Below are 27,439 nucleotides of genomic sequence, written 5' to 3' on the forward strand. Positions count from 1 at the left end.
GTGAGAAGGGGGTCAAACCTGCGGGTCGGCGCCGGGGAACCTCCAAGCTTTGGGGGTGGGGGGGGAGGAGGCAGCAAAGCGAGGCAGGAAGGAGAGCGCGGCTTGGCTGGGTGAGCTTTGGCAGGGGCAGGGAATTGAGAGCCGCGAGGCGGGCGCTGCGGACGGAGGCGCTGCCCACCGAGCTCGCAGGCAGCCAGGCAGGCAGACGGCGAGAGCCCTGCGCTGGGCGGCCTCTCCTCGCCGCCGCCGCCCCGCCTCTCGCCGCCCGACTCGCCCGCCTCCCTCCGGGGACGGCGCCCCAATCAAAAATTTGATTTTTTTAAAAAAAAAATCTTTTGAATTTTTTAATTTTTCCCACGGCACACCAGGCAACATCTTGCGGCACACTAGTGTGCCGCGGAACAGTGGTTGAAAAACACTGGGTTAAACAGTTTTCATATTTCAGGAAAGTTAGCAATGCTATACCCATATAACCTGTACCAAGACTGTTGCTATTTAACTTATATATCAGGAGTAAGACGTGGACAGTGAGTGGGGAGAGAACCCCTGTGGGTTTGAGTCTTCTTCTTTTGAATGCAGCTCCTTTGCTGATAAACAGGCCACCGTGGCTGCCCTCTGGAAGCATGGAGATAAGCTGTTCAACAAAAAAAAAGAAAAAATTCCGCTGAGCTAATTCAAACTCTTGAGTGAACCAGAGCAGTCAGCCCCACTGGAAAAACTCATGGCTGTCAACTGAGCCTTAGTTTAAAGTTGTGTTCCTGGCAACAGTGCTTGCATCATCACTAGCAGTGCCAATACAGCCTGCATGGCCTTTTGGCAGCCTTCTCTGGGCTGGAGTATGCTTGTGGGCCCTCTATTAAGAAAGATGTCCAACGTGTAAATAATTTTATTCTGACAGAAGGTCAACATTAATTAAAGGATGAGTTGGACCCATGGGACACTGCCATGCATGCTCATTTGTATAAAAATTAGTTAACAATTTTCTCATTTATCAATTGTATGCAGTTAGCAGCTTCTTTTAGTGTGCCACAACAACGATAAAGCATAACACTGTAGGCTTAGGCAATTTCGACCATTTTCACATAAGGTGGCACTATTTATTTTTAAAATGCATCGATCTGATCCTAGATCATCTGGTACTTGCCCCTCCTGTTACTTGCATGTCTCTCAGGGGTGAATGTCAGATTTTGCACACACAAGAGGCCACGTTCAGTCCCATGGCTCTCCAGTGAAAAGGACTGTGGATAGCAAGGCTGGGAAAGACCTCTGGTTGTTTGCCAAAGCAGATGTGACCCAGGATCAGATTTCCTGATTACCAGTACTTTTTTAAAGCAGCAGTAGGGAAGGAGGGTGCTCTCATTTGGATTGGAATCACAGTGCTCAGAAAGTTGACACATTTTCCTGGGTGCTGTCAGTGCCGCTTCTTAGGTCAAAACTGGAGGCCCTGGTTGCTGCTTTAAAGAGAGAGAAAATGTTGGGAAATCCAATTCTTCTCTCCCACGTCATACGTATTTCAGCCTTGAGACTTTGGAGAGTACTGCAAATCAAAGGAAACTATTAGCTAGAGTTACCAGTGGCCTGGCTCAGTATTATCTACCAGACCCCAAACTTGCATCCTAATTCCTTGAGAAATTTCTTTTCAAGTTGGACTTCTAACTTTAAAAGAATTTTCTCAAGAAATTAGGATTCGCTATACAAACTTGATACTTTATCAAGTTGAGATGCGCTTTTAACCGGTTTTTCTGTCAGAGTATGTATATTGTGTGTTTACTGTTTGTATGGTGTTTCGTTAATTGAAGTATTCTATAAATTAGGGATGTCCAACACGTCAATTGCGATCTACTGGTCGATCCCTGCAAGGTTTTGGTAGATCGCGGTCAATCGCTGGCCCCCTTCCGGCCCCGGCCCCTCTCCCTGCACCGAGGTCTATTGTTGCAGAAGGGAAGCCGGAGTTTAGAAACTGAGGCTGATTGTAAGATTAGTGGCTGCTTCTGTTGCTCCCTCCCTCAGAAGAGCTGCAAAAAAGTCCCTGCCCCCCTAAAAAACGGGGCATTTCCCCTCCCCCCCAAAAGGTGAACAAATTTGAGCTAAACCCCTAAAAAATGGGGGTAGATCACTGCCAGATTTTAATTTTGAAAGTAGATCGCAGTCTCTCAGGAGTTGGCCACCCCTGCTATAAATGTTGTGTAGCTGTAATTTTTTGTTTTGTTTCGTTTCTTTTTTGTGTGGGAACACTTATTATGCACTGTATCTAACCCAGTATAAGGCAGCTTCGTATTTCTCTTTCGTTAAGCACTAGCTATTCTCCAAGCATCCAAGGGCATTGTGCATTTTCTCCATTTCCCATTCAACACCGTTCTTGCCGGGTTTATTTTTCTCAAAAACCATTTTATAGAAGATCGATAAATATCAAAACCAACAAACAAATACATTTATATCTCACTTTTCTGATAACTGAAGCTAACAAATGATGGATAATAGATATGCTGAGACCACACTCTAAATAATATGGGCAGTTGTAATTGCTTAACCTAAAAAAAAGAGCTGGAAAAGATTCAGAAGAGGGCAACCAAAAAGATTAAGGGGTTAGAGCAACTCCCCTGTGAGGAAAGGTTACATCATTTGGGGTGTTTTAGTTTGGGGAGAAAGTGAGCAAGTGGGGAGATGATAGAGGGGTATAAAATTATGAATGGGGTAGTGAAAGTGGATAGAGAGATTCCCCCCACCCTTTCTCACCTTACTAGAACCAAATCCTGTGACAAATTAATATGTGTGCATATAAATACACATTTTTTGGTATACTGTTTTGAGGGCTTTTGGGGGGGCCTTTTTGGACAATCAAACTGTCAAAATTTTATGAAATATAGTAAAAATAAGATACAAAAATGCATTATATTATTGAAAAATGCCATGCAAAAATGTGCAGATTGGGGAAATTTTTTTACATGTGTATATTAAGTGTTGTTCCAGGTGATGAATTTTTATGAGGACTTTATTTACCATACTTTTCCGTGTATAAGACTAGATTTTTTTCTTTAAAAAATATGCTTAAAAGTGGGGGTCATCTTATACATAGATAGTGCATAGGGTGGGTGTTTGATTGGTTGCTGCCTCGGCTGTCAGCGGCTATTTGGCGTGTTATTGGTTTCTGCGTCAAGGGCTTGTGTTGATTGGCTGGTGCTGCAGCAGTTGGGCAGGCGATTGGCAGCTTCTGCTGGTAAGGGGACAGATGAGAGGTGGAGCCATCTCCCCCCATTTTCTAAAAATTGAGTCCCCCAAAATAGGGGGGCACCTTATACATGGGAGCGTCTTATACACGGAAAAATACAGTATTTTTATTCTTTTGCAAACCAATGTAGAAAATTGAATTTAAGATTAGAAAAAGGAGAAACAGAGAGAAATGTGAAACTAACAGATTCACCCAATACTATCCACATAACTGCATGAAATATTCATCTGTTGCTTTGTGTGTAACTGACCCAGAATCTCTTATTTTATTTTCTTCTTCTTTCCTACAGGGTGCTTAGTGGGAACCCATCTGTTGAGGGGCTCCTGCGTTCCCCTTCCCCCAGGCAGCTGCAAGTGCCCTCGCCAACTTCACCGCTCAGCCGGGCCTCCCAGTTGCACAGTCCTGAACCGGCCGTTCCCCCTGCTGCCCTGGAACCTGAGCAGCAGCCCCGACGGCAGCAGCCCCTGGAGAACATAACCTCACCCCCTGATAGCGAAGCGTACTATGCCGAGACCGACAGCGACGCTGACAACATTGCCCAGGAAAAGCACCGGAGAGCTCGCAAGAAGAGCCCCCGTTCTCCCCCAGGGGGACCAAACAATAAAGCGGGTGAGCCACAGGACGAAGTGTCCCTGTCCGAGCTGAGCGGGTACGACAGCACCCCCGAGGCAACAGCGCAAGCTGCAGAACGTGGAGAAAACCTCAGCGGCGTGGCCAAGAAGGAGATAGTGTGCCAGCCAGGAAGCCGCACCGACACCCCCTTCTCAGAGAGTGAAGCTATGCTACTGCAGCCACCCTTACCTGAAGACAGAGAGCCTTCCCCAGAAGCTATGCTCCTCCCACATGCAACTAAGAACATTCGGGCAGAGAGGCACCTCATCCCCATGATAGGGCCTGTGGAGCACCCCGTCGATGAAGACCTGACCACCACCTATGCAGAGAAAGCCAAACAAGCCAGTAAGTGTTCCTGGCAGACCTGCTTCCCTTTCCCCTCTCCCCTCTTCCCTCCCCGCCCCTCTCCTTTTTGCAGATTTCAGCTTTTCTTCATGCATAATTTGGATTTCCTTAGTGCAGAATCTTAAGGAGTACACACAGCTCCAGTTATAATTCCGCATTGGTCATTATTACCTTAATATTATCTTCTTTTGAAAATTGTATTGGCTCAAGTTACAACTCAGGAAACCCGAGAGCTCCATTAAGATGCTTCTCCACCTGAAGTGCAACAGACCCTGATCCTTGCTTTACAACATTTATGTCCACTCGACTTCTTCAGTCTCTGGGACTGGCATTGTTACAGCTGCCACATAATACCGTATTGGCCCAAATATAAGCTGCACCTGAATATAAGCCGAATTTAACTCCCTTAAAATTCCGCAGGCACTCGCACCCATTCTGTTTTACCATATGTCTGTTTCAGCAGTGATCTCATAAAAGTTGATTTTTGTAAGGTTGCGAATTTAAGCCGCACTTTAACTTTTCACGGTCGGAATTTGGGGGGAAAGTGAGGCTTATATTCAGGCCAGTACGGTACTTGTTCCACACCTGTAAGAAATCCATATTTTATTGTGGTGGCACCTATACTTGGGAACTCCTTGCTTATTGACATCAGGTTGGTGCTGATGTCAGTTGTCTGGGCTATCCTATCCAGACATGCAGAATTTACATGCCATATTTCATTTTAGCCATTGTTGTTCTTAATCATATTTTGACTATTCCAATACTTGTTTATAACTGATTTATAGCAATATTTTTTTATGTTTTACTTGATATTGTTCTAACCACTTAGAAGTGTGTTTTATACATTTTGCTAAATATATAAATGTTTGTTTATTCCTGCACATGGAAAGGGACAACAGTATGAGAACTAGCTTTCAAAACTACCTTTGTCAGGCACAAACAATGGTCAACCACATGTCCAAAAAAGCCTTGCCCAAAGTCTAGTTTACTGTTGAAAATTTAGATCTCTGAGTCTTCTTCAGAGTCTTCCTGGGGGCTGCTGCTTTTGCTGCCAAATGATGTTATGGCCCTGCTTCTGGGATGACCTCCAAGTTGCGAGTGGTGCTTCTCGTGGATTGCAGCTGGCCTGACTCATTTAGCTTGCTGCTCAATGATACAATGCCTTGGACTGGGTAAATGATGTCAGCAAAGGGGCTCTGGATCAGTGGTGATTTCTGCTCAGTAAGTGAGCCCAAGCAGTGACTCAGCAAGATGACAGCATTGACTTCTTCTGTTTGGGTGGGGCATAATGAACTTAATGCAGTTCCCCCGATAAAACAATAAAAATCAAAGAAAATGTGACGATATGCATGCTTTACAATACAAATTTATATCAGGTTTAGATCATATCCAGTCCAGAATCCACTTTGCTCAGATATAACACTAAACGATGGTTTGGCATTATGTGAATGATCCTCATACTCACATGCTCCCCTTTCACTCCTCCTGTGGTGCAGCTGTGAGGTGGTGACCAGAAGCTTTCACTTCCAGTTTTTTAAAATTCTATGTGGTTACCATTGTGTCCAAATCTAGGCAAACTGTGGTTAGTCTTAACTATGGTTTGGTACTTGGGTAGGCAAACTACGGCCCGGAGGCCGGATCCAACCCAATCACCTTCTAAATTCAGCCCACGGACGGTCCAGGAATCAGCGTGTTTTTACATGAGTAGAATGTGTGCTTTTATTTAAAATGCATCTCTGGGTTATTTGCAGTGCATAGGAATTCATTCATTCCCCCCCCCAAAAAAAAAATATAGTCAGGCCCCCCACAAGGTCTGAGGGACAGTGGACCGGCCCCCTGCTGAAAAAGTTTGCTGAACCCTGGTCTAGTAGAACAATCCACCCCCCCAAAAAAAACCTCAGTGGTTTATGAATTTGACGTGTTTCTCTAAACAAGAGATAACCCTCAGTTATTAAAAATTGGAAGTAAAACCTTCTGATATTTTAATCCCTGTGCCAGAGAAGGAGAAAATGAGAAGGAACCCAAGGTTCACCTATGTAACACTAGACCATAGTTTAGTGTTATGTCTGAATCCAGTCAATGAGTTATATCAGTTAAATTGTCATCTGAGTGATCTGTGCACATGCACTGTTGATCATTGGTGCTAGATTTCAGAAATCATACTGTTGTTTACCATATTTTCCCATGTATAAGACTAGGTTTCCCCCCTAAAAAATAGTCAAAAATTAGGGGGCGTCTTGTACACGGATAGTACTGAGTGTGGACTGGTGATTGGTTGTTGCTACAAAAATAGGGGGCGTCTTATAGATGGGGAAAAAGTTGGTTTTGAACTGTTACGGTTACATGCAGTTCACAGCAGCCTTTCTTGTGTTTTTCAATGTTTGGTTTACTGGTATACACAGCCTGTAATTCTAGTGTGTGGAGGCCTACCAAGTCTCCCTATTTGCAAGGCCATTTCTCCTAAACAATGCCCACCAGCCCACACCTGACATCAGGTGTACAGCAGGTAGAGATGTAGCTGCAGACATCAGGACTGGACCTCCCCCAAGCACACCAGCTGATTCACAAGCAGTTCAGTTCTGTTTGGTTTGGATGTTTTGGAAGGGAAACTAACCGGTACTACCAAACCTTGTAGAAAGTAGGATTGAACCCTGTGTGCATCAGTTGAGTGGGGCAGCCCAGCTGCCAATCACCTGACTTCACTTAAATGCTTGTCAAAGTGGGGGAGATTTTATTTTATTTTATTAAGAATCAAATTTCAGAGTCAAGAGCTGAGTGATCTACACTGCAATCCTATATATGTTTAGTCAGAAGTAAGTTCTGCGGGACCTACTAATAGGTAAGTCAGGCAAACCTAAATTGCCAGCCCAGGAGCTTTAGCCACCTTAGATGGAGGATTTTTCTCTTTTGAATAATGCACAGCCATGAGGCCGATGCTGAGCAAGGCACAGCATGCCCAGCTGTTCTCTGCTATTTGATAGTCCTAGCAGTGGGTGAGCAATGTCTTGCATCATGGCTTATTTTCATAGGCAGAGTCAGAAGGGTCCTAGGAAGGCCAGATTATTTCCTATGGAGCATTTCTTTTTTTTAAGAATAATTTTTTATTAACCGACCAATCACATCAAATCAAACCAAATTACATAAATTCCAAATTACACAGCCGAATTTTAAATTTTTGTTGGGAGTACCCATATTTCAAGTTCCGAAGGGATCCAATCAACTTCTTGCTTCTTACTGCTGTTTTAATGTCCACAAATCTAACCTTATGATGTTCACAGTACTAACCAGTCCTTTCTTATTATTTTTCCACATCTCTTGTTGTTATTTTCATATATTTTTCCTTTCTCTTTGTGACCTCTGATAATCTCTGCAAGCTGGTTAGAACAGTTTGTAATCCTGCGTGGATATTATTTTTTTTATCCAGTAGCCATATCCAGACGTTTTCCATATAACATCACTTCCATACATCAGAACAGTCTTAGCGTAAATAATCTTCACCAATCTGCCTCCTTTCTCAAAACCTCTGAGGAGATTCACTAGGAATGCAGTCTGAAAACAAATCTGTTCTTCCTCCCGGCTATAAATCCTTTGGCAAGATGGCGACTCCGAATTAATTGCTGTGCCATTCCCAAAAGCTCTTATTGCTTCTCGGTCTCCATAAAGCATACTTTTGATTAAAGTTTATCTCCACACAGACCTTAATCATCCTGCTTGGGTCAGTTCAACCGACGGTTCTAATGAGGAGGGGTTCTTGTAAATCACATAGAAGGAAAGTAAAAAAGGTTGTCCCCCCCCCCCCATTCAGCCCCTTTGTCAACATACCCCGCCTTTGGTGTATCTTCATCGTAAAATATTCCTGTTTCTCCAGCCCGTCGTCTTCTTTCGCAGAGGTCACTTATATTAGCAGACTTCACTCCCCTTCTTCACTTGAAATATGTGCATTTGCTTCTTTTGTAATTCATTATTCCAAATTGCTGCAACTAGTGCGCGATCAGAGACAGCGTCCAGGAGAGCCGATGTCCACACGGGGGCATTCTGCCTAGGGCCCTCACCCCCTTCTTTGGAATTAGGGGGTGATTTATGGGCACAGCAGGCAAGGGCAGTGTTCCCCATTTCCTTGGGGCAACAAGGGAGGCTGCCTACTCCCATAACAGCCTCTTAATTACCCCGTGTGGGTCGGAGAGATGATATTGTCGGCCATCTTCCAATGCGCCCCCTATTGGCCCCCCCTATGGAGCATTTCTGAGGGTGCTATAACTAAAGTATTCTGTGTTGTGGGGCAATCCCAAGGCAGGTAGTGCTATGACTTTTAAAAAATTATTTTTGGTTGCCACAGTGAGGGCAGGATGCGGGTGGCGCTGTGGGTTAAACCACAGAGCCTAGGACTTGCCAATCAGAAGGTCGGTGGTTCGAATCCACGTGACGGGGTGAGCTCCTATTGCTTGGTCCTTGCTTCTGCCAACCTAGCAGTTCAAAAGCATGTCAAAGTGCAAGTAGATAAATAGGTACCGCTCCGGCGGGAAGGTAAACAGTGTTTCCATGTGCTGCTTTGATTTGCCAGAAGCGGCTTAGTCATGCTGGCCACATGTCCCGGAAGCTGTACGCCGGCTCCCTCGGCCAATAAAGCGAGATGAGCGTCGCAACCCCAGAGTCGGTCACGACTGGACCTAATGGTCAGGGGTCCCTTTACCTTTACCTTTACAGTGAGGGCAGCTCCTAATGTGACACACTTCCTCCTCCTAAACAATTAGCATTTGCATATAGGAACAAGAATCTGAAATCAGTTACTTTTTTACTTAAAAAAAAAATGTGTACACACACATTTTCACACACACCTTTACTTCCCTATGTGTACAACTCTGAGGAAGCCTCGGCCAATCTAGCCTTCTTAGGCTGCCTGTAAAGAAGAGGACCAGTGAACACAATCTGCTTTTGTGCTACTAGTGATCTGGGAATTTTTGCAATTGAAGTGTGCCTGCATGGTTTTGGCACATGGGTTACACATATAATACTTATCTGTAGTTATACTTTGAAGAGTGCACCCTTCGTTCCCCACCCCTCCAATCCTAAGCTGTAATGCAGAAACAATCCCTCAGCAGGGGTAGGGAGAAGAAGAAACACCCAGCTGCTCTCAATTCATTCTGGACTGAGGTTGAATCCTGAAAAAAAAGAACTGTTTCTGGGGGGTCAGGGTGTGGGTGGGTGTGGGGGACTCCTTGGTCATGAACAGGGTAACTCTGCTCCTGAAGGACCAGGTGTGAAGGCTAGGAGTAATACTGGACTCACAGCTGACCATGGAGGCACAGGTCCAGGGTAGCTGTCATATCAGCTGCATCTGGTAAGCCGGCTGAGACCCTACATGTCTACACACTGTCTCACCAGAGTGGCACATGCCCTGGTTATCTCCTGTTTAGACTACTGCAACATGCACTAGGTGGGGCTGCCTTTGAAGATGGCTCAGAAACTACAACTAATCCAGCTAGACTGGTGACTGGGAGCCTATAACACTGGTCCTAAAACATCTACATTGGCTCCCAGTGTGTTTCCGAGCATCATTCAAAGTGTTGGTGCTGACCTTTAAAGCCCTAAACAGCTCGGCCCTGCATACCTGAAGGAGCGTCTCCATCCCCATTTTTCAACCCAGACATAGAGATCCAGCTCTGAGGGCCTTCTGGTGGTTCCCTCGTGGCAATGTGGTTACAGGGAACCAGGCAGATGGCCTTCTCGGTAGTGGCACCTTCCCTGTGGAATGCCCTCCTGTCAGATGTCAAGAAGATAAAGAACTACACAACTTTTAGAAGACATCTGAAGGCAGCTCTGTTCATTGAAGTTTTTAGTGTCTGATCCTGTTTTAGTGTGTGATACTTTTTTGTTGGGAGTATACAATTATTATTATTATTATTATTATTATTATTATTATTATTATTATTATTATTTCTTATAGTAGGACACAACTTAGGTGGGCACACACTGTTTTCGCTGTATTGTTCACACAGTACATTTGTTACTGTGGCTGATACTTCATGCACTCAATTATATGTAACACTCAGGCCTAGATGAGACAGTTTATTTATGATTTTTTTCTTTAGTGGCAGTCTGAATCATGAGAGCTATATACAGTGGGAGGGTTGTTTCCCTCTTTGAAACATGAAGTAAACTCTGAGTACAGTGGTACCTCAGGTTACATACGCTTCAGGTTACATGCGCTTCAGGTTACAGATTCCGGTAACCCAGAAATAGTGCTTCAGGTTAAGAACTTTGCTTCAGGATGAGAACAGAAATCGTGCTCCAGCGGCACGGCAGCAGCGGGAGGCCCCATTAGCTAAAGTAGTGCTTCAGGTTAAGAACAGTTTCAGGTTAAGAACGGACCTCCAGAACGAATTAAGTACTTAACCTGAGGTACCACTGTATTTGCTTTTCTTTCATGTTTGATGCCGTTAAATCGAATTGGGGGGTGAAGGTTATAGGGTCATATCTTCAGGGGGTTGGATTAGATGACCTTTGGGGGTCCCTTCCAACTCTACAATTCTATGGTTCTATGATATTTGGGCAGGGGGAGCTAATCTTGGTGTTTATTTTGCTCAAGGAGGCTTAGTTTGGTCAGAATCTCCAGAGTTAATGAAAAATACATTACTTTTGTTAAATGGGCCACCACAACCACTAGAGGGCCATGAAAATAGGCTTATTAGACTCATCTACCTATGTACTATCTAGAACCAAAGTGGCACATTGGTTGCCAGATATGACCCCCCCCCCAGCTCTTCCACCCCACTAGAATATCAAGCAACCCCACCCAGCCTTGTGGACAGCAGGATCTAGAAACAATCTAGATTAAAAGCAATATGCTGAGGATGAGCATGAATAATTCTGGATTGGGAAAAACTCAGTTTTTGTTCTACAGACTAGTCAGTGTATACATAGTCTGTGTTTTATATCCAGAGACCTATGGTACTTGTAGCCAGAGGAGACACTAAAGGAGCTTTATTGAAAAACAGTCTATAAATCAGCTATTGGCCTGCCCTCCTTCTGCATCTATCTTTTTCTCTCATCATTCTCTTTAATTCTTCTACAGTTCCTTCTTCCCAAGCATGAAACTTTGGAGTCCTATTTCATTGCTCTCTTTCTTTTTAAAAAATTATTGTATACGAGTTACTGCCATTTTTGACTTTTTAAATATTGCTAACATTCTCTTTTTGTTCCCTCTTTTTGAATACTACTTAATGGTTTATTTGCTGGCTTGCCTACATTTCATCTTTGTTTAACTCTTTCTTCATTGACTACTTTTTTCTCTACTGGATTCAATTTAAGCTACAATACTACTTTTTGCTTTTAAATCCCTTCACTCTTCCCCATCTTTCTCTTTTGCCCTACATCCTTCTGCCAATATGTTCCTCTTTGCTAAACCTTGAGTACTTCCTCTGCCTCCAAACACTCAGCCATCTCTCCCCCTTGAAACAGGGCTTAGACCACATTCCCAAAGAATCTCATTCTTCTCCCTTCCTTCTGCCTTCTGTGCCCCTTCCCCTTTCCTTATAGCGGTATCTTTTTTGATCTGTTCTTTTTCATATACGCACTGAATAGCAGGGGTGGCTAACCATTTTCAGGCAAGAGCCACATGGTAAATTGAGTGTGACCAAAGCAAAAATGTAGTTATGGCTGAAGTAGAAAATTAAAGCCCTTTTAATAACTTCCCCAGAATTCCCATTGCATATTTATTTTATTTCTTTGTTGTTTATTTAACTCCCTGCTTCTGTCCAAATCCTTCCCTTCATTTAATTGTCCCCCCAAAAAATCCCATTTATCTCTATCTCTTCTTTCCATCAACAAACTCTTCACTTTATGAAACCTCAAATCATTTTATCTTCTTTCCATCCAAAGTGAATCCATCCCCTTCCTTAACCCCCCTCTCCAGTTAATTATATTTGTACAACGTGCAGTGACTAGCTATTCAGGCATAATGATAAACAAGTAATAATAAGCAGTCTGTTTACAGGGTTGCCAGCTTTTGATTTCAAAAATTCCGGGACAGGTTTGGGTCCAAGCAGTAGAGCTTAGAAGATTTGCTGGGTCCAAGAGAATAACAATAGCTTCCTATTTATTTTTTGTGTGTAACATAGTTTATGTTCATTTTCATCTTTAAACTGTTTAAATGGTTGCATCAAGATAGATCATTGTCTACATTAGACATATGACATGCAACAATTACGTAAAAATAAAACAACAAAAAAACACTCAAATAAACATTTCTGAATATATAAACAAAGTTGAATTGCAGTTTATATACCAAAACCATTAGAATTATTACAGATATGAAACGATGTGTAGTAATGTTTATTGGTTAGATTGGTGACCATAAGTAAAAGTATTTTGTATCAATAACAATTTGAATTTAGGGGGGGGGAATAAAATAAAATATGTATTTCCTACACTCGACTGTGCTGTAAACTCTGGGTCTTGTTCCACCATATACTTCATTATTTGTGTAATCAATAAAGTCACACCGGTCTGCATTCTTCTGCAGTTTTTAGCATGGCATTGAGGAGCTGATCAGGGAAAGTGGGTGTGAGGGCAGTCTAGACTGCTGCTGTAGCTACTTCCTCTTTCTTCTGATCTTTCTTCAGCTGCCATGCCTTCCTGAGCTCTGCGGAACTTGTGGAGAGCAGCTATGGTGGAGCTGCACACACAGTACAAGCATGGGTCAGCAAACCTTTCCAGCAGGGGGCCGGTCCACTGCCCCTCAGACCTTGTGGGAGGCTGGACTGTCTTTTTTAAAAAAGAAAATGAACAAATTCCTATGCCCCACAAATAACCCAGAGATGCATTTTAAATAAAAGCACACATTCTACTCATGTAAAAACACGCTGATTCCCGGACCGTCCGTGGGCTGGATTTAGAAGGTGATTGGGCTGGATCCGGCCCCCGGGCCTTAGTTTGCCTAACCATGCAGTACAGCATGTCTCACGTGTCACAGAATGTGAAATGGTGTTCTCTGGTTCATCTCCCATTTACTTAGAAGACATCTGAAGGCAGCCCTGTTTAGGGAAGTTTTTAATGTTTGAAGTTTAGTGTTCTGTTGGGAGTTGCCCAGAGTGGCTTGGGAAACCCAGCCAGATGGGTGGGGTATAAATAATAAAATTATTATTATTAGTAGTAGTAGTATACTTGGTGCCTCAGGACTAGAAATGGGCAAATCTGTTGATTTCGGTTTCTTGTCTTTCCCCTCTTAAGTTCAGTTCGCCACATCCATTTGAACCGCTGCTTATTTAAAGGAGCATGTTCAAGCTGGCTTTTCCCTGAGAAGCTACGTCCTGAAGCAGTTGGGGGCACGGGGGGCCTTGCCCTTGCTGGATGACACACCTGCGCCTTTTATGGGCAGGACATAGAATGTGCCCCGTAACACATCTGCTGTTTTTGAACAGGCTGGGGGATGCTTTGGCGTCCAAAGGACCTTTGTGGTAGCTTCTTGTTGTTGTTTTTAAACACACACACACACACACACACACACACACACACACTACCTTGCACATATAAAGGACATGCAGCTGCTCTTATTCTCTAACCTCTTATATTTGGCTCTCTGTGTTCACTGTGACAACTGCCGTGGAAAAATTGTTTTGCCTGCCAAAGTTCACTCAACTTTGGCTATATTGAGAATGTGTTCTTGCTATACTGCATCAGTTACTCTTTATGGATCATATGTAAGGATATGAACAGGGTCAAAATGAATAGGGCATGATCTAGCCAACTTTAAGCACATTTAAATCCAGTAGATTTTGATTGAAATGATGTAAGCGCATGTGATTAACTCTGCAGCTGAAACGCATGAGACAACCAAGTTCTTAGCTTTGCTGGATCATGCGCCTAGTGTTTTGTAGGAGTTAAAAATTCAGCAAAGCACAGGACATCATCTGTTCTGTAAAACATTTCAATCTTTTCCACTTCAAATTCAAATATCTCACCAATAGAAATCTACTGACTGGGTTAAAACTTGGTAACGCTCATCATATTCTACAGGCTCAATATGTTTTTCACTCCTGTGTCTATATACACTGATTCACACACTGCTATATATACTTCATGAAAACGTACAGATCACTCTCTTTCAGCCTTTATCAGAGAACCTTTGCCTTTATCAAATACCTGTTGATCTGCTGTTGCAGCGAATTTCCATTGGTATGGACAGACTTTCACAATTCGTCCTGTACTATAAATAGTCCAGCCTTTGGAGTTGTTTGCTTTGAGGTTGTACAGCAATGTTGCTTAATCTCTGGCTGATGTAAAAAGTGGTTCATATGACTATGTCATTCTGTAAAGGTTATTTGTTCTTTATTTTCAATGGGGAGTGAGATTGAGCTGCAGAGAACTTAGTTACATGGTTAAATACACTGCTGCTTGCATGGACCTCCCCTTCTCAGGCATTGGCACGGTCTAGATCTTATACTAGGACAAGGGGGTTCTGTGAACTCCAGTAACATGCTGGAAAGTATTGGAGATATTAGGCAGTCCAAAACCATCCCACAGTACTGCTCCACTTGCTTTCATATGAAACTGGAAGGGAAATGAGGCCATGATGTGCTCCTGATTCACACTGCAGTAATTTCAGTTGTGCTTTATAAAATCAAAGCTGCTTGTTTAGCTGTTTTGAATGGAGGCCCTGATGTATATGACAGCATGTGTCACTTTGACAGTAGTCAGAAATACATAATAAGAATTTGGTGCTTTTGGGAGGCAGTGTTTGTCCAGCCAATATCACACAGTAATTCATGCAGACATTTTTGTGACAAACAGTGCAGTAGACACCCTTCCACCTTCTCCCCCTGCAAAGTTCATTATGGGAAATAGTGGAAGAACTACCTGGTCCAGAGAGAGGAAAACACCTATTACACCCTTTCTTTATCCTGATCTCACAATGGATCCTTGCATTGTTCCGGCAGTACATTGAGCAGGAAGAGCTGGGGCTATATATATATTACCTTTGCTGATAAATTTCAGTCTTATAATTGTCCCATCGGGAGGATTCTTCCTTGGTGATTCCACGTTACTTTGCCAATTCAAATTTATCCCTCCTTAAAAATCTCATACTCAGCTACAGCTGTTAGAACAGGGAGCATGTTGATAATTGTGTAACATCTGGAAAGTGAGGCACCACTAAGTGCTCATCCATGCTTACTTTTTTGCCACTTATCTAGGCACAGATCCGGGCTTTCCATGTCCAGGTCCAAGCAGGTGTGTGTGTGTGTGGTTTATCTTTCTTCTTCCCCTGGCATGCCTTCCCTGGGGAAAGCCATGTTTTACCACTGATCAGAGCAAGTTGCAACCGGGTTTTCCATGGATTGTCATTTGCTCCAATTCAGAAGCAGATTGTGGGTTTTCCTGGGGCAGACTGGGACATTCTTCTTAGCAGTTTAGGAATAGCCTGGGATCCCACATTCCGTTGTGGCCACCTCCTGATGTTTTAAAACAAAGGAAACATAACTCCAAGGTGGGAAACAATCCTCTTTTAACTCCAGTAGGTCAGTTGCCCAGGGTCCAACTAGGATATGAAGGCAGTCATGTTTGTTTGTTTTATTCACATGTCTGCTCCATTTATGACTAATTATTTAGACATGGTTTCGGGCCAGAGTCAGTCTTGGTTGCTCTGAGGGGATGTTACCTATTGTGAGAGGGGCAAGCAGACTGTGATCTTGCTTCTCCTGCTTGATCTCCCCATGGCTTTCTGTACCATTGACCATGGCATCCTTCTGATCTGTAGAATGGGCATTGGGGAAACTGACTTCAGTTTTCTGTTCCTACCTGGATGGAATTGCATTCTACAGAAAAGAGCAGGTTCACAGCTTGCAGATGCTGCTGGATTCAACAGTCCCATGGAGGCTCAGGTGGCCTCAGTGGCTCGGAGTGCCTTTTTTCCAGCTCTGGCTGGTTTGCCAGCTACAATTTAGGTCCAAGGTACCCCAGGGATCACCTGAACCCTTATATCCCAGCTCAGTCACTGAGATCAGCATCTCTGGTTGTTCCCCGAGTTGACGAGGCTCATTTGGAAACAACAAGAAACCAAATCTTTAGTGATCAGCCCAGTCTTTTGCCAAAAGAGATTCAACAGGGTTCCGCCGTTTCAACTTTTGAACGCCTGCTGAAAACTTTTCTGTTCTGCCGGGCCTATGCAGGCATCCTTCCTCCATTTGGAGAAATCTACACCGAAGTTGGGACGCGGGTGGCGCTGTGGGTAAAACCTCAGCGCCTAGGACTTGCCGATCGCATGGTCAGCGGTTCAAATCCCCGCGGCGGGGTGAGCTCCCGTCGTTCGGTCTCAGCTCCTGTCCCCCTAGCAGTTCGAAAGCACCTTTAAGTGCAAGTAGATAAATAGGTACCGCTTTATAGCGGGAAGGTAAACGGCGTTCCGTGTGCTGCTCTGGTGCCGGTTCGCCAGAGCAGCTTCGTCACACTGTCCACGTGACCTGGAAGTGTCTGTGGACAGCGCTGGCTCCCGGCCTCTAGAGTGAGATGAGCGCACAACCCTAGAGTCTGTCAAGACTGGCCCGTACGGGCAGGGGTACCTTTACCTTTACTTTTACACCGATGTTATCCTTTGTAAATGACTGTATCAGAAAAATGCCATTTGTGAAACATGCCTGAGTATCAGGAAAGATGACAGTGTTTTTGGATTTAGTGCCTTCATGCTCAGTGACTCAAAGAGTCCCCTCTCCTGAGCGCAAGTGTGGAAACATTTGTGGCAAGGGACATGTCCTATTTTAAACCCCATCTATGGGAGGAGGATGGGAAGTGGAGCAAGTGTTTGACAGTTGACAATGTCCATCACACTGTTTAGTGATGATGCCTGGGGGGTAAAAATAGAGAGAGTTACCTCATGGCTTTCAGCAGCAATGTCGAGGAGACAAAAGAGAGGCTTTAAAAGGCTAGTGGAGCCGCAGGCAAAGGGCCTGGGCTCTTTTAAGGTTTTGGTTCTGCTCCAGAAGGGAGCTGTTCCGCTTCTCCCTCTGTGTATGGAGAGCTGTGAGTTAAGGGTGTGTGACATGCCCTTCTCTCCGGGACTAGATGTTACTTTCAAGAGCTTGGACCAACCATATGCAGGTACCAGTTTTTTTTGCATGCCAAACTTTTGCAAGCCTCCTCACAGACAGAGGCTCCACTTAGCAGAAGGGGCTTTGCTTTCAGATGGTTTGTACTGCTGTGGAAGGAAGCTGTAGATGAAAGGTAGCTGAATTTTTGGACAGTAGGAAGTGGAACGAGGAGAACCAGCAGGAAGGGGCTTTAAACCTCCTGTCAGTTGGGCAGTGACTACTTGCCTGATGTGATCACTAAATTATAATGGCTGTAAAGAAGGTAAAACAGTGCCGATGAAAAGAATTGGGGGTTGATTCAGGACAAGGAAAAGGAAGCATGCCTTCAAAAAAGATGCACAGTGATTTTATGGAATTTGCTCCCACAAAATGTAGGGGTGACCCCTTGGGGAGGCTTGCTCTGGAGGGTGACTAGAGAGGGTGTCTCACGGGGGAGAGAGAACTCATTGGCTATTAGTCATGATGGCTACTGGGGATCGCCACATGCAGAGGTGAGGACAGACAATGCTGCCTCCATCCCTGAGCTTCTTGGAAACAGCTACCTTTGGAAAAAGGATGCTGAACTAGATCGATCCTTGGTCTGATCTTACATGATTATTAAACACAGAAGACTTCAGGTTTATTGGAATTTCAGCTATTGTTTCCATTGTACTTTGTACATTCCGTGATTTTTTTATGAGGTGTATAGAGCCCTGTCGGTATCTTCAGCACCTTCTGTTCCCACAGATTTGTCTGTCACTCGTCTTGACCTTCAGCGTGCCCAGCAGTGGCATGGATAACATTCCAGAACAGCCCGTATCTCAGTGGTTGTGCCTCTAGAATGGATGGAGCAACAAAGGGAGGAGAAGGAGGGGAAAAAATGAGAGGAGGCTGAAGCAGGAAGTGCTGCCTTTTCTCTTAGGGCATTTTAAACATGGCATTAAAAATGTGTTTGAGACTCCTTCCTATTTATTTTTTTAATGTCGCCTATGAATACTGTTCATGCATGATGAGGGAGAGACAAGAAACGGAATGTACACACCGACCACACTGGAGTTAATTTTCGTTAAGAATCGTCTTACAGTCAATTTAAGTCTCGCACGTGAAAATGTTTCACCATGGTTATCTTGGACCATTGATTAAACGTCAAAAAAAATCCATCGGGAAAATATTTTCCCCCGTTTTTATTTTAAATGTTTTCCATCAAGATACCCCCTCAGATTCCAGAAACTCTTCAGCAGAGAAATGGAGATGGATGATAGCCTTGACTGCAATTGACAAGGCATCATTTTCTTCTTTAAGGTGATGAAATGTGTTTGGAATCGTATATCCGCTCGTGGCTCCCATCATGTGCTCTCTCCTTGCAGCACGCCCTTGGCTTGTTGTCTACTGACCCCCCCCCCACTCATCCCCACTTAAATTCTCTCTGTTACAAACACACATACTATGCTTCTCTGTGCTGGAGTAGTGGACACTTGGGCACGAGCAGCACAAGCAACAAAACGAGGTGGCAGAAAAATACCATTTCAGATACCTGCAAATGGAAGATCATATTTTTACATGCTGCTTTACATTTATTTATTTATTTATTTATTTATTTATTTATTTATTTATACATATAGCTTGATTGTAGGGGGGGGAAGACTCAAAGTGGTTTACATTCTAATAGAAAACTAACACAGCACAGGAAGGGGACTACTTGAAGAATAATAGAATTGTAGAGTTGGAAGGAACCTTCCACTTTGGTCTGCCAGGGGAGGAGGTGTTTCCTCTTCCTGGAAGCTATTTGTGGGGGATCATCTCAAAAGTCGCCCACCTGGAGCCTGACATGGTACACCCTACTCAACTCTGCATGTGTAGACCCAGCCTCAGTCCTATGAAACCTGTCTTGGACTACCACAGGCAGTGGGAAATTGTTACCTTGACTTTTGTCCAAACCTCAGATCCAAACTGGAAGAGCCAATGTCAGAAGTTTTTTTATTTTCCCCTATCCAGCCAGCTCTGATATCCCCACATTACCTGAATGCCTGGCACAGTACAGTGGTGCCCCGCAAGATGAATGCCTCGCAAGACGGAAAACTCGCTAGATGAAAGAGTTTTCCGCTTTGGAGGTGCTTCGCAAAACGAATCTCCTATGGGCTTGCTTCGCAAGACGAAAATGTCTTGCGAGTTCCTGCTGTTTTTTCCCTTCCCCCCCTTTTTCTAAGCCGCTAAGCCGCTTATCAGCTGATCCTAAAAGCCGCTAATAGCGCTAATCCGCTAATCTGTCAATGGGCTTGCTTCGCAAGACGAAAAAACCGCTAGACGAAGAGAATCACAGAACGGATTATTTTCGTCTTGCGAGGCACCACTGTATAAGAGCACTTTCCCCTCCTGCGGTTTCCAGCAACTGATATTCAAAAGGATACGGTCTCCGGCTGCGGAGGCAAAGCACAACCATCATGGTAGTAGCTGCTGATAACCTTCTCTACAAATTTGTCTAATCCTCTTCTAAAGCCATCCAGGTTGGTAGACACCACTGCCTCCTACGGGAGAGAGTTCCATAGTTTACGACGCACAGTGTGAATAAGTACTGTATTTTACACATAGGAACATAAGGCAGGCTTGGCTTTCCAGCCAGATTCCCCGCAGTATCCTGACTGTGCCTCTCTTTTTGTCCCTGTTCCTTGCAGAGCTTCATCGCAGTGAGAGTATGCAGGAAAAGAATGTGAAAGAAGCCAAAACCAAATGCCGAACCATTGCATCCCTGCTGACAGATGCGCCCAACCCCCATTCCAAGGGTGTCCTGATGTTCAAAAAGCGCCGCCAGAGGGCAAAGAAGTACACCCTGGTCAGCTTCGGAAGCGTTGATGAAGACCGCTGCTATGACGAAGAGGACGGCGTCTTCCCAACCAGCGAATCCGAGTTTGACGAGGAAGGCTTCTCTGACGCTCGGAGCCTAACAAACCACTCGGACTGGGACAATACTTACCTTGACATTGAGAAGCCCAAGGGGCCTCCTGCCCACGAGCAGGACCAGGCTCAACAAGGCCTCAGCGGGGTATCAGGCAGGGGGGCGCAGTTGTTTGAGCAGCAGAGGCAGAAGGCTGGTGAACATACTGTGGAGAGAGTCCCTACTCATGAGCCAGAAGAACAGCCCCCACCTCCACCTGTCCTTCAAGTGCATAACGTATTACACAATGAAGCCCCCACTCCACAGAAGGCAGAAAGGGCCCCTCTGAGTGTCCACTTAGAAGCTGTACAGGTCTCTAGCCAGCTGCCGTCACCCAGCCCTGCTCAGCTCCAGTCTCCATCAGGCATCTTCGGAGGAGGAAGAGGCGTGGGCTCCCCGAACTCGCCAAGTGCCACCAGCATCTTCAACAGATCCGCCCGACCTTTCACTCCCGGTTTTCCTGGGCAACGTCCTATGACTTCCTCTGTCGTGTTCAGACCATCTGCGCCAAGGAAAAGCAGTGAGAGTTTTGGTGGACAGAGAACAGCGGCGCCTCCTTTCTCCTCTTTCACTCCCGGGACCACTCAGCTTCCTGCCGCTCCCATGGCAGTACAGCCTAGTGGCCCAGCAAGTGCCTCTGTGTCTCTGTATATCCCAACACCTCCATCGTTGGTGCAGCTCTCAGGGGCTGGAAATTCTGCGGAGGCCAAGCCACCTTCCAACACAGCCCGAACCTCCACAGCTTCCATATACCTATCGGCACCTTCTAAGCCAGCTGCAGAGGCTGTCGCTGCTACACCCCCGCCGTTGCTGCCTTCTCAAGGCCAAGAAACGGCTTCTTCAACTTTGTACATCAGCCCAGCCCAACAGCAGCCCCTCTCCCAGCCCTTCGCTGCTGTAGCGCCAGCCATCTCACGGCCTGCTTCTGAGCCCTTTGCCTCCAGGGAACAGAGAGTGGCAGTTCCGGCTCCCAGAACGGGTATCTTGCAGGAAGCTCGCCGGCGGAGCAGCAAAAAGCCCATGTTCAAGACTGCGGAGGAGAAGAAGAAGAATTCCCCCAACCCCGAGTTGCTGTCTCTAGTGCAGAACCTAGACGAAAAACCCAAAGGAGACCACCACGGGGCAGGCTTTGAGTCTGGGCCCGAGGAGGACTTCCTCAGCCTGGGGGCCGAAGCCTGCAACTTCATGCAAGCCTCAGGCCGGAAATTCAAGACCCCGCCCCCAGTAGCTCCTAAGCCCCAGCAGTCAAAGGCCTCTGGCGGACTGGTGAACGGCTCCTCCTCTGCCAACGACATATCCCATTTGAAGGGGAAAGGGGCAGAGCTCTTTGCCAAGCGACAGAGCCGCATGGACAAGTTTGTCGTGGAGTCTGCTCTCACGCCGGCCCCAAAGGCCAGAACCCCATCCCCGACCCCTTCCCTGCCTTCCTCCTGGAAGTACTCCCCCAACATCCGTGCCCCACCCCCCATCGGTTACAACCCACTGCTCTCTCCGTTTTATCCCCTGGCAGCCAGCAGGTCGCAGGCCAGCAAGGCAGAGAGCAAAGTGAAAAAGGGGCCCAGCCAGAAATCGGGGATCAAGGCCATCGACTTCATGCGGCACCAGCCGTACCAGCTGAAGTCCGCCATGTTCTGCTTCGGGGATGTGCCAGGCTCTGACGTCCAGGCCTCCTCCGCAAGCCAAGCAGCCCAGCAGTCCAGCCTGTCTTTCACCCCGGCCAAGCAAGTGCCCGTGAAAAAAGCCCGGACCTATGAGATCCGCCGCTTCTCCACACCTGCTCCAGCGCCGGCTTCCAGCAGCCTGGCCCCTACAGTGCTGGCCCCCCGCTCTGCCACCACGTTGGATGAGCCTGTGTGGAGGACAGAAATGACCTCCATCTCTGCCCCCGCTTCCCCAGGGCCCTTCCAGGTGGCTCCCCCACAGTATCTAAGCTCCCCTGACCTCAGCCAGCCAGGCAGGGGGCCTTCCCCAAGCCGACCCTCCTCATCCTCCAGTTTCCAGGTAGCGAGACCCAGGTTCTCAGCTGCGCAAACTGGGATGCAGGCACACATCTGGAGACCAGGTTCTGGTCACCAGTGAAAGAGAAATAGCGCTTCCCCATCCCCATCAGTGGGCTTCTTCACACGTTGTGGTTTTTTAGGTGTACACCTAAGGGTTGGGGGGGCGTACATCTCCAAATTTAAAGTGTAAATGCAGCAGTTTATCCTAAAAGTGCACCCACCAGAGAGCTACGATTGGCTGCAGCTCACTGCTGAGTTCCCACTTTGTGGCAAACCCAGGTTTGCTGCCGTGTAGTAATGTGTTGAGATGGCCCACACACACAAGGCAGGCGTTTGAACAGAATAGTTACCTTCCGCTCCTCCCCTCCCTTTTCTGTTTAAGTAGAGTTCCTGTAAATTAGGACAGTGAAGCCAAATGGGAGGCAAGCAGCTTCCTTTTCCGAATCACTGAACTATCCACTTTTTGGAGTTGCAACGTTTCCAAGGGATTTAACTGTGTGTGGCCGGAGCAGGAGAAAAGTAGCAACGATAGAAGGGTTTGCCATTCACGTAGCGGCAAGATTCATAGCCGCCCTAGGAAAAGCAGTGCTGTGCATCTGTAAACAAGTGCATTTTTATCTCTGAGAACAGCTCCTCGCCTCATCATCCGGAAGCCCCGTGTAGCGTGAGCGTGGTGGTAAGGTGGAAAAGAAGCAGTCGCAGAGGCATGGATGGACCCTCCTAATTGTCTCTCACCACCTGCCTGCTAAAGCCCACAAATTCAAAGTTTTCATCACTCTCTTCCAAACAGGATTGTCTTGGAAGCTTGTTGTGAGTTCCTTGGGGAGGCAGCCAGTGATGTATTGCAAGTTTCCGCTCATGCTAGGTGTAAGATACCCAGTCTTTGCCCTGCCTTAACTGAGAGCAATACTGTAGCACAGCAAGGAAGTTTTCCAAGGAAATGCAAATTGTTGTTATTATTTCTTAAATTTGTATACGGCCATTCATCTGAAGATCCCACAACAGAAAATCACTTTCTCTTTTGCATTTACAGGAAAGGCTTGGCAGGCATTTCCTCAGTATCCCTGTGTTATGTCTCTGTCTCCACATTAGCAGTACGAAGCAAATACGGCGACTGCCAGGCATGGCATTTGCCTTGTAACATGCTGTTCTCTCTTGAAATGCTCCAAGACTGTGCCCCAGAATCATCTGCTTCTTCAACAGATAAGTCAGATAGAAAGTTTGAAAGCAACTGGTTGACACAGATGTGTGTGCCATTTGCTACGTAATTAAATGAGACAGGAGACATAAATTCCTCAAAGTTTCCTGGTCCTCTTCTGAACAGCTGAACGAGAGGCTGTGCAGGACTGCAAGGGCTGAAAAGCAGCATGAGATGAGAATTCAAGGTGGAAGAGGCACAGAGGCAGCAAGGCAGTCAAATGACTACTTATTTATGGCAGTAGTGGGGTGAAGGTGTGTGAAAATGCAGGGAAGATCTTCTCTCCATCTCTCTCTGCTTAGTAGCCAATTTGCGTTGGTCAGAAACCGGACAATGTTGTGTGTCGAAGCACCAGAGAAGGAGAACCCTTTCAGAAAAATGAAAGGAAGACCAAGTGTGGAATTTTGGAGTGCAAGGTTTGACATTAATCTCTTGCTAGAATAGGACACTGTAAGTGGGAGGGAGGAATATGTGAGCAAGTGTGGGAGTGGTTTTCAGAGTCCACAGGACAGAGTTTTAAGGCGTTCCTGTACCTCAGATGCTTGGTCCAATGTCTGACAAGCTAGCAACTGGAAATGCAAGTCCAGGGCCAGTTTTTGTAGACTCTCCCAGGTCAATGAAAGCTAGCAGGGGGGAAAGGGATGGCTAGGAGTCGTATATCTACTCAAAGCCAGAAAGGGATAGAACAGGCAGCTTGCTGAAAGAACTGCCCTGGATGTGCTTGGGGTGTTTTTTGCATCCTCAGAAGCAGGCGGTGGCCATACTAAAACCAAGAAAGTGGCGGGGGGGGGGGGAGGAGAGATGGTGTTAATCAATGTAATGCCTTTAATTTCTGTCAACACAACTTGAAGCTTCTGAGTTCGGCCTCTTTACCCATTTGCATGAGAAAATAACTATGTAAGGTATGAAGCAAGTCCAGCCCCTTTCCCCCAAATATTTAATATGATGGTGGGGAGATCCGTTTTAACAAAATGCTGCACAGTGTATACCTGATTCCCACACAAACTTGACCTTGCCTGGCTTATCTTGGCCACAGTCCTGGCCAGTTCACAATGTATTATTTGTATGGAGGCCCAGGTAAAACACCGAAGTACAAGGGCAGGCCACTGTTCCTGCAGAAACAGGGGCCTAATTAACTGTTTGTACTCTTGGGGCATTCAGTCTCTACTCAGAGAGAAGTGAGGGCAGGGCTTTTTTCCCAGCTCACTGAAACTCCGTTCCGGCACCTCTCAGATGGGTGCCATGCTCATTATAAGAGAACAAGGGAGGTGAGTTCTGGCACCTCTTTTTCTAGAAAAATAACACTGAGTGAGGGTGAATTGACTAGGTCCACGACCTCCTGTGGTGCATCATTGCTGCACATGAGTGAGTTTGGGGGGTGAAGTTCTGAAGTGGAGAGGCTCCCCATGTGATTTAGAGCCCTATGTGTTTGCACATGAGGAGACGGAGCGGCTGAATAAGGCTTGTAGCATGGAGTAAAAAGCATGTCTGCCATTTGAAATCAATGCATCACATATATGTTTTGGCCAGTTATCATGAGGCTCAAAAAGCAGCTGAGATGCCAGTTCCTTACTCCCTGCTGGTTGGAGAAGATACACACACAAAAATACATATATACTGTATATATGAGAATGCTCCTGATCCTGTGAGTCAGGTGATCGCAAAGAGCCAAACCCCTGTCACTGCCTGTTACCGTAACCGTTTGATGCACTCTTGTCTTATTGTAGATGGAGTCTAGATATTGTTGGACTACAAACTCCCACCATTCCCAGCCACCTTAGCCAACTGTAAGAGATGATGGGTGTTGTAGAACAACATCATCTTGAGACGCAATATTGAAGAACACAGGCCTGAATTCAGCTCTCTGTTGCAAGAAGTTATCCTTTCAGCAGGCGATGGTGGTTGAGGTGGGGCTCCAAGTGCAAGAGGGTGGATAGGTTCAAGGAAGAGTAGATCTGAAATACTGGTTAACATTGTCTGAAGAATACGAAGTCTGAAGAATGCAAACCTGTCATTCAAGAGGGAGACAGATGGAGCACAAGGGTGGTTTGTAATGTGCGATTTCCACATCCAGATATGTACTTAGGCCCAAGGTCAAATAAGTTTGGGAGGCCTCAGCCTCCGTGTAGTCCTGCTGACCTTATGCAGCCAAGTTTGAGTGTTGAGACCTAGCAAAGTCGGGCCTGGGGAGGTAGGGTTGATCACTGGGACATACTTCTCGAAGTTGCTGTGCTGTGAAATGCAGATTGCCAGTTTCTGACTCTTTTGAGCCTCCTGTGTGTTTTACAGCTGCTTGACTGTCTGCGAGAAGCACTGTAGTGATGATAGCAGATCCTCCCTGGCCTGGCTTGCTCTGCAGCAACCAAAGGCGAAAAAGCTCTCTTGGTGCCCTTTCACCAAGAGCCCTCCTGGAAAGGCTTAGTACAGGCAGGAAGTATGGATTAGGGTAGTGATAGGCTTACCTTTGAAAACGGGTGCTGGGCACCATGAGAATGAAGAAGATAGGCTCTTCCCATTCCTTCTTCCTGACACAGGTTTTCATAGTTTAAGAAGAGATGTGAAATGGTGGAGGGAGGCAGCCTCTTTGCATGAAGCATGAGAAGAGAGCGCCCTAGAGGAAGGGATCCGGAGGCTCTGTTCTGCATGACAGCCCCTATGCTCTAGAAAGGTTCCAAGTCCTATCTTACAGCTTAGGAAGTGAAACCAGGAGCTAGAATTCAGAACAGCTTAGGAAGCAATACCAGGAGCTAGAATACAGAACAAGAGTTGGGAGCAAGGCATTTGGAGGAGCTCTTGATGAGGCCTCTGTCATTTTCACGGTCACACACAACCCAGCTGGAAATCACATCAGTGAAATTTTCACATTACCCTTTGTCAGATACCTTGTCATTGTTTGCTATTTAGACTGGCATCTCTCTTGCTTCTTCGGGAGGGTGTTCAAATTTCACATCCAAGAAACGAACCTGCCAGCAACATCCTGAAATACACAGGGCTGTACATCTCAAGCAGTAAGAAAACTTTGTTCTGTTCTTTTGGAAATATTTTTATTTCATTTTATTTTTGAAGTTAAAAGTCACTTTACAACTGCTTGTGCTGAGGAATAAATTTCTGATACGCACTTTAACTGTTGCCTTCATTTGCCTCTTTCATTTTCAGTTTCTTTCACAGTGTGATCCCAAAACATCTTCACACTTGAACCAATGCTGTTACATTCAGTCAAAGTGACTCTGCATTGCACTAAACTGCTGGTCTAAGATAATGAGAGAAGGCGGCATTTAAGTAGCATTGATGCTGCTCATGTAATAAGCTGCTTTATCAGGCATAAGGAACCGCTGGTCAGGGATGATGAGCATTTTAGTCCACCAATGACTGGACAGCCACAGTTCAGTATATCCGTGTGATGCAAAATCTTCAAGGCAAGTGAATGAAACATAGTGTATCCTGAGATGGGGAGGGAACTCTAATGAAGGACTTCAACCTCTCACCTGTTGGATTCTGAGAAATGTGTTGCTCCTCCTCCTCACATCTTGACTGCCTTATATTTCCCACACTCCTGCAATCCAGCCCTTTCTCCTGGTACATATCCTGTTAGTGGCAAACAGATTCAGTGGGAAACAAATACACAGAAAACACTGGAGAGTCAGAACCAAACCTGAAACTCCCTAACAGCCAAGAAAAAAATCAGGATTCCATACTCTACATCCTTGCTCTCATCTGTGAAAGTTGTGGGATTCTCCAGCACCATTTGCCCCTTCCCCCTTGAAAAAGTGGCTCTCTGTTCCTCTAAACCCATTAAGACTCTTCTATCTTCTTCCCTCACAATCAGAGGAAATGATGAATGCCTCTCAAATCCCCAAATCTCCCCCTGGAGAGTTCTCAGTGGTCTATGCCCTTTTGAGGCTGCCGTTTGTGGTTTCAGCGTGAGTTATAAGGCAGGGAATGAGGAAAAGCTCTTACAGTCACCTCCATTGTGCTCCTAAACAAGGTCCCTTCTGCAAGTTGTTTACAGTATAGCAGGTTCTTAAAAACCAGTGCAAATATGTGCCTTTTCTGCTATCATGTATT

The 27,439-nt window shown here is 45.7% G+C and overlaps 1 protein-coding gene across 2 annotated transcripts in view; it reads left to right on the forward strand.

Annotated features, from left to right (window-relative positions):
• Positions 1–26,498, forward strand: part of SYNPO2L (synaptopodin 2 like) — a 45,327-nt gene extending 18,829 nt beyond the window's left edge. For both annotated transcript variants that reach the window (XM_082223570.1, XM_082223569.1), the window contains 2 exons: positions 3,519–4,186; positions 19,917–26,498. In XM_082223570.1, coding sequence (XP_082079696.1) covers positions 3,519–4,186; positions 19,917–22,255 — 3,007 coding nt within the window. In that variant the 3' untranslated portion in view covers positions 22,256–26,498. The remainder of the gene's footprint in view (positions 1–3,518; positions 4,187–19,916) is intronic.
• The last annotated feature ends 941 nt before the right edge of the window (positions 26,499–27,439 follow it).

The sequence above is a fragment of the Podarcis vaucheri genome, assembly GCF_965113315.1.
Source record: "Podarcis vaucheri genome assembly, chromosome: 5".
In the NCBI taxonomy this organism is placed as follows: domain Eukaryota; kingdom Metazoa; phylum Chordata; class Lepidosauria; order Squamata; family Lacertidae; genus Podarcis; species Podarcis vaucheri.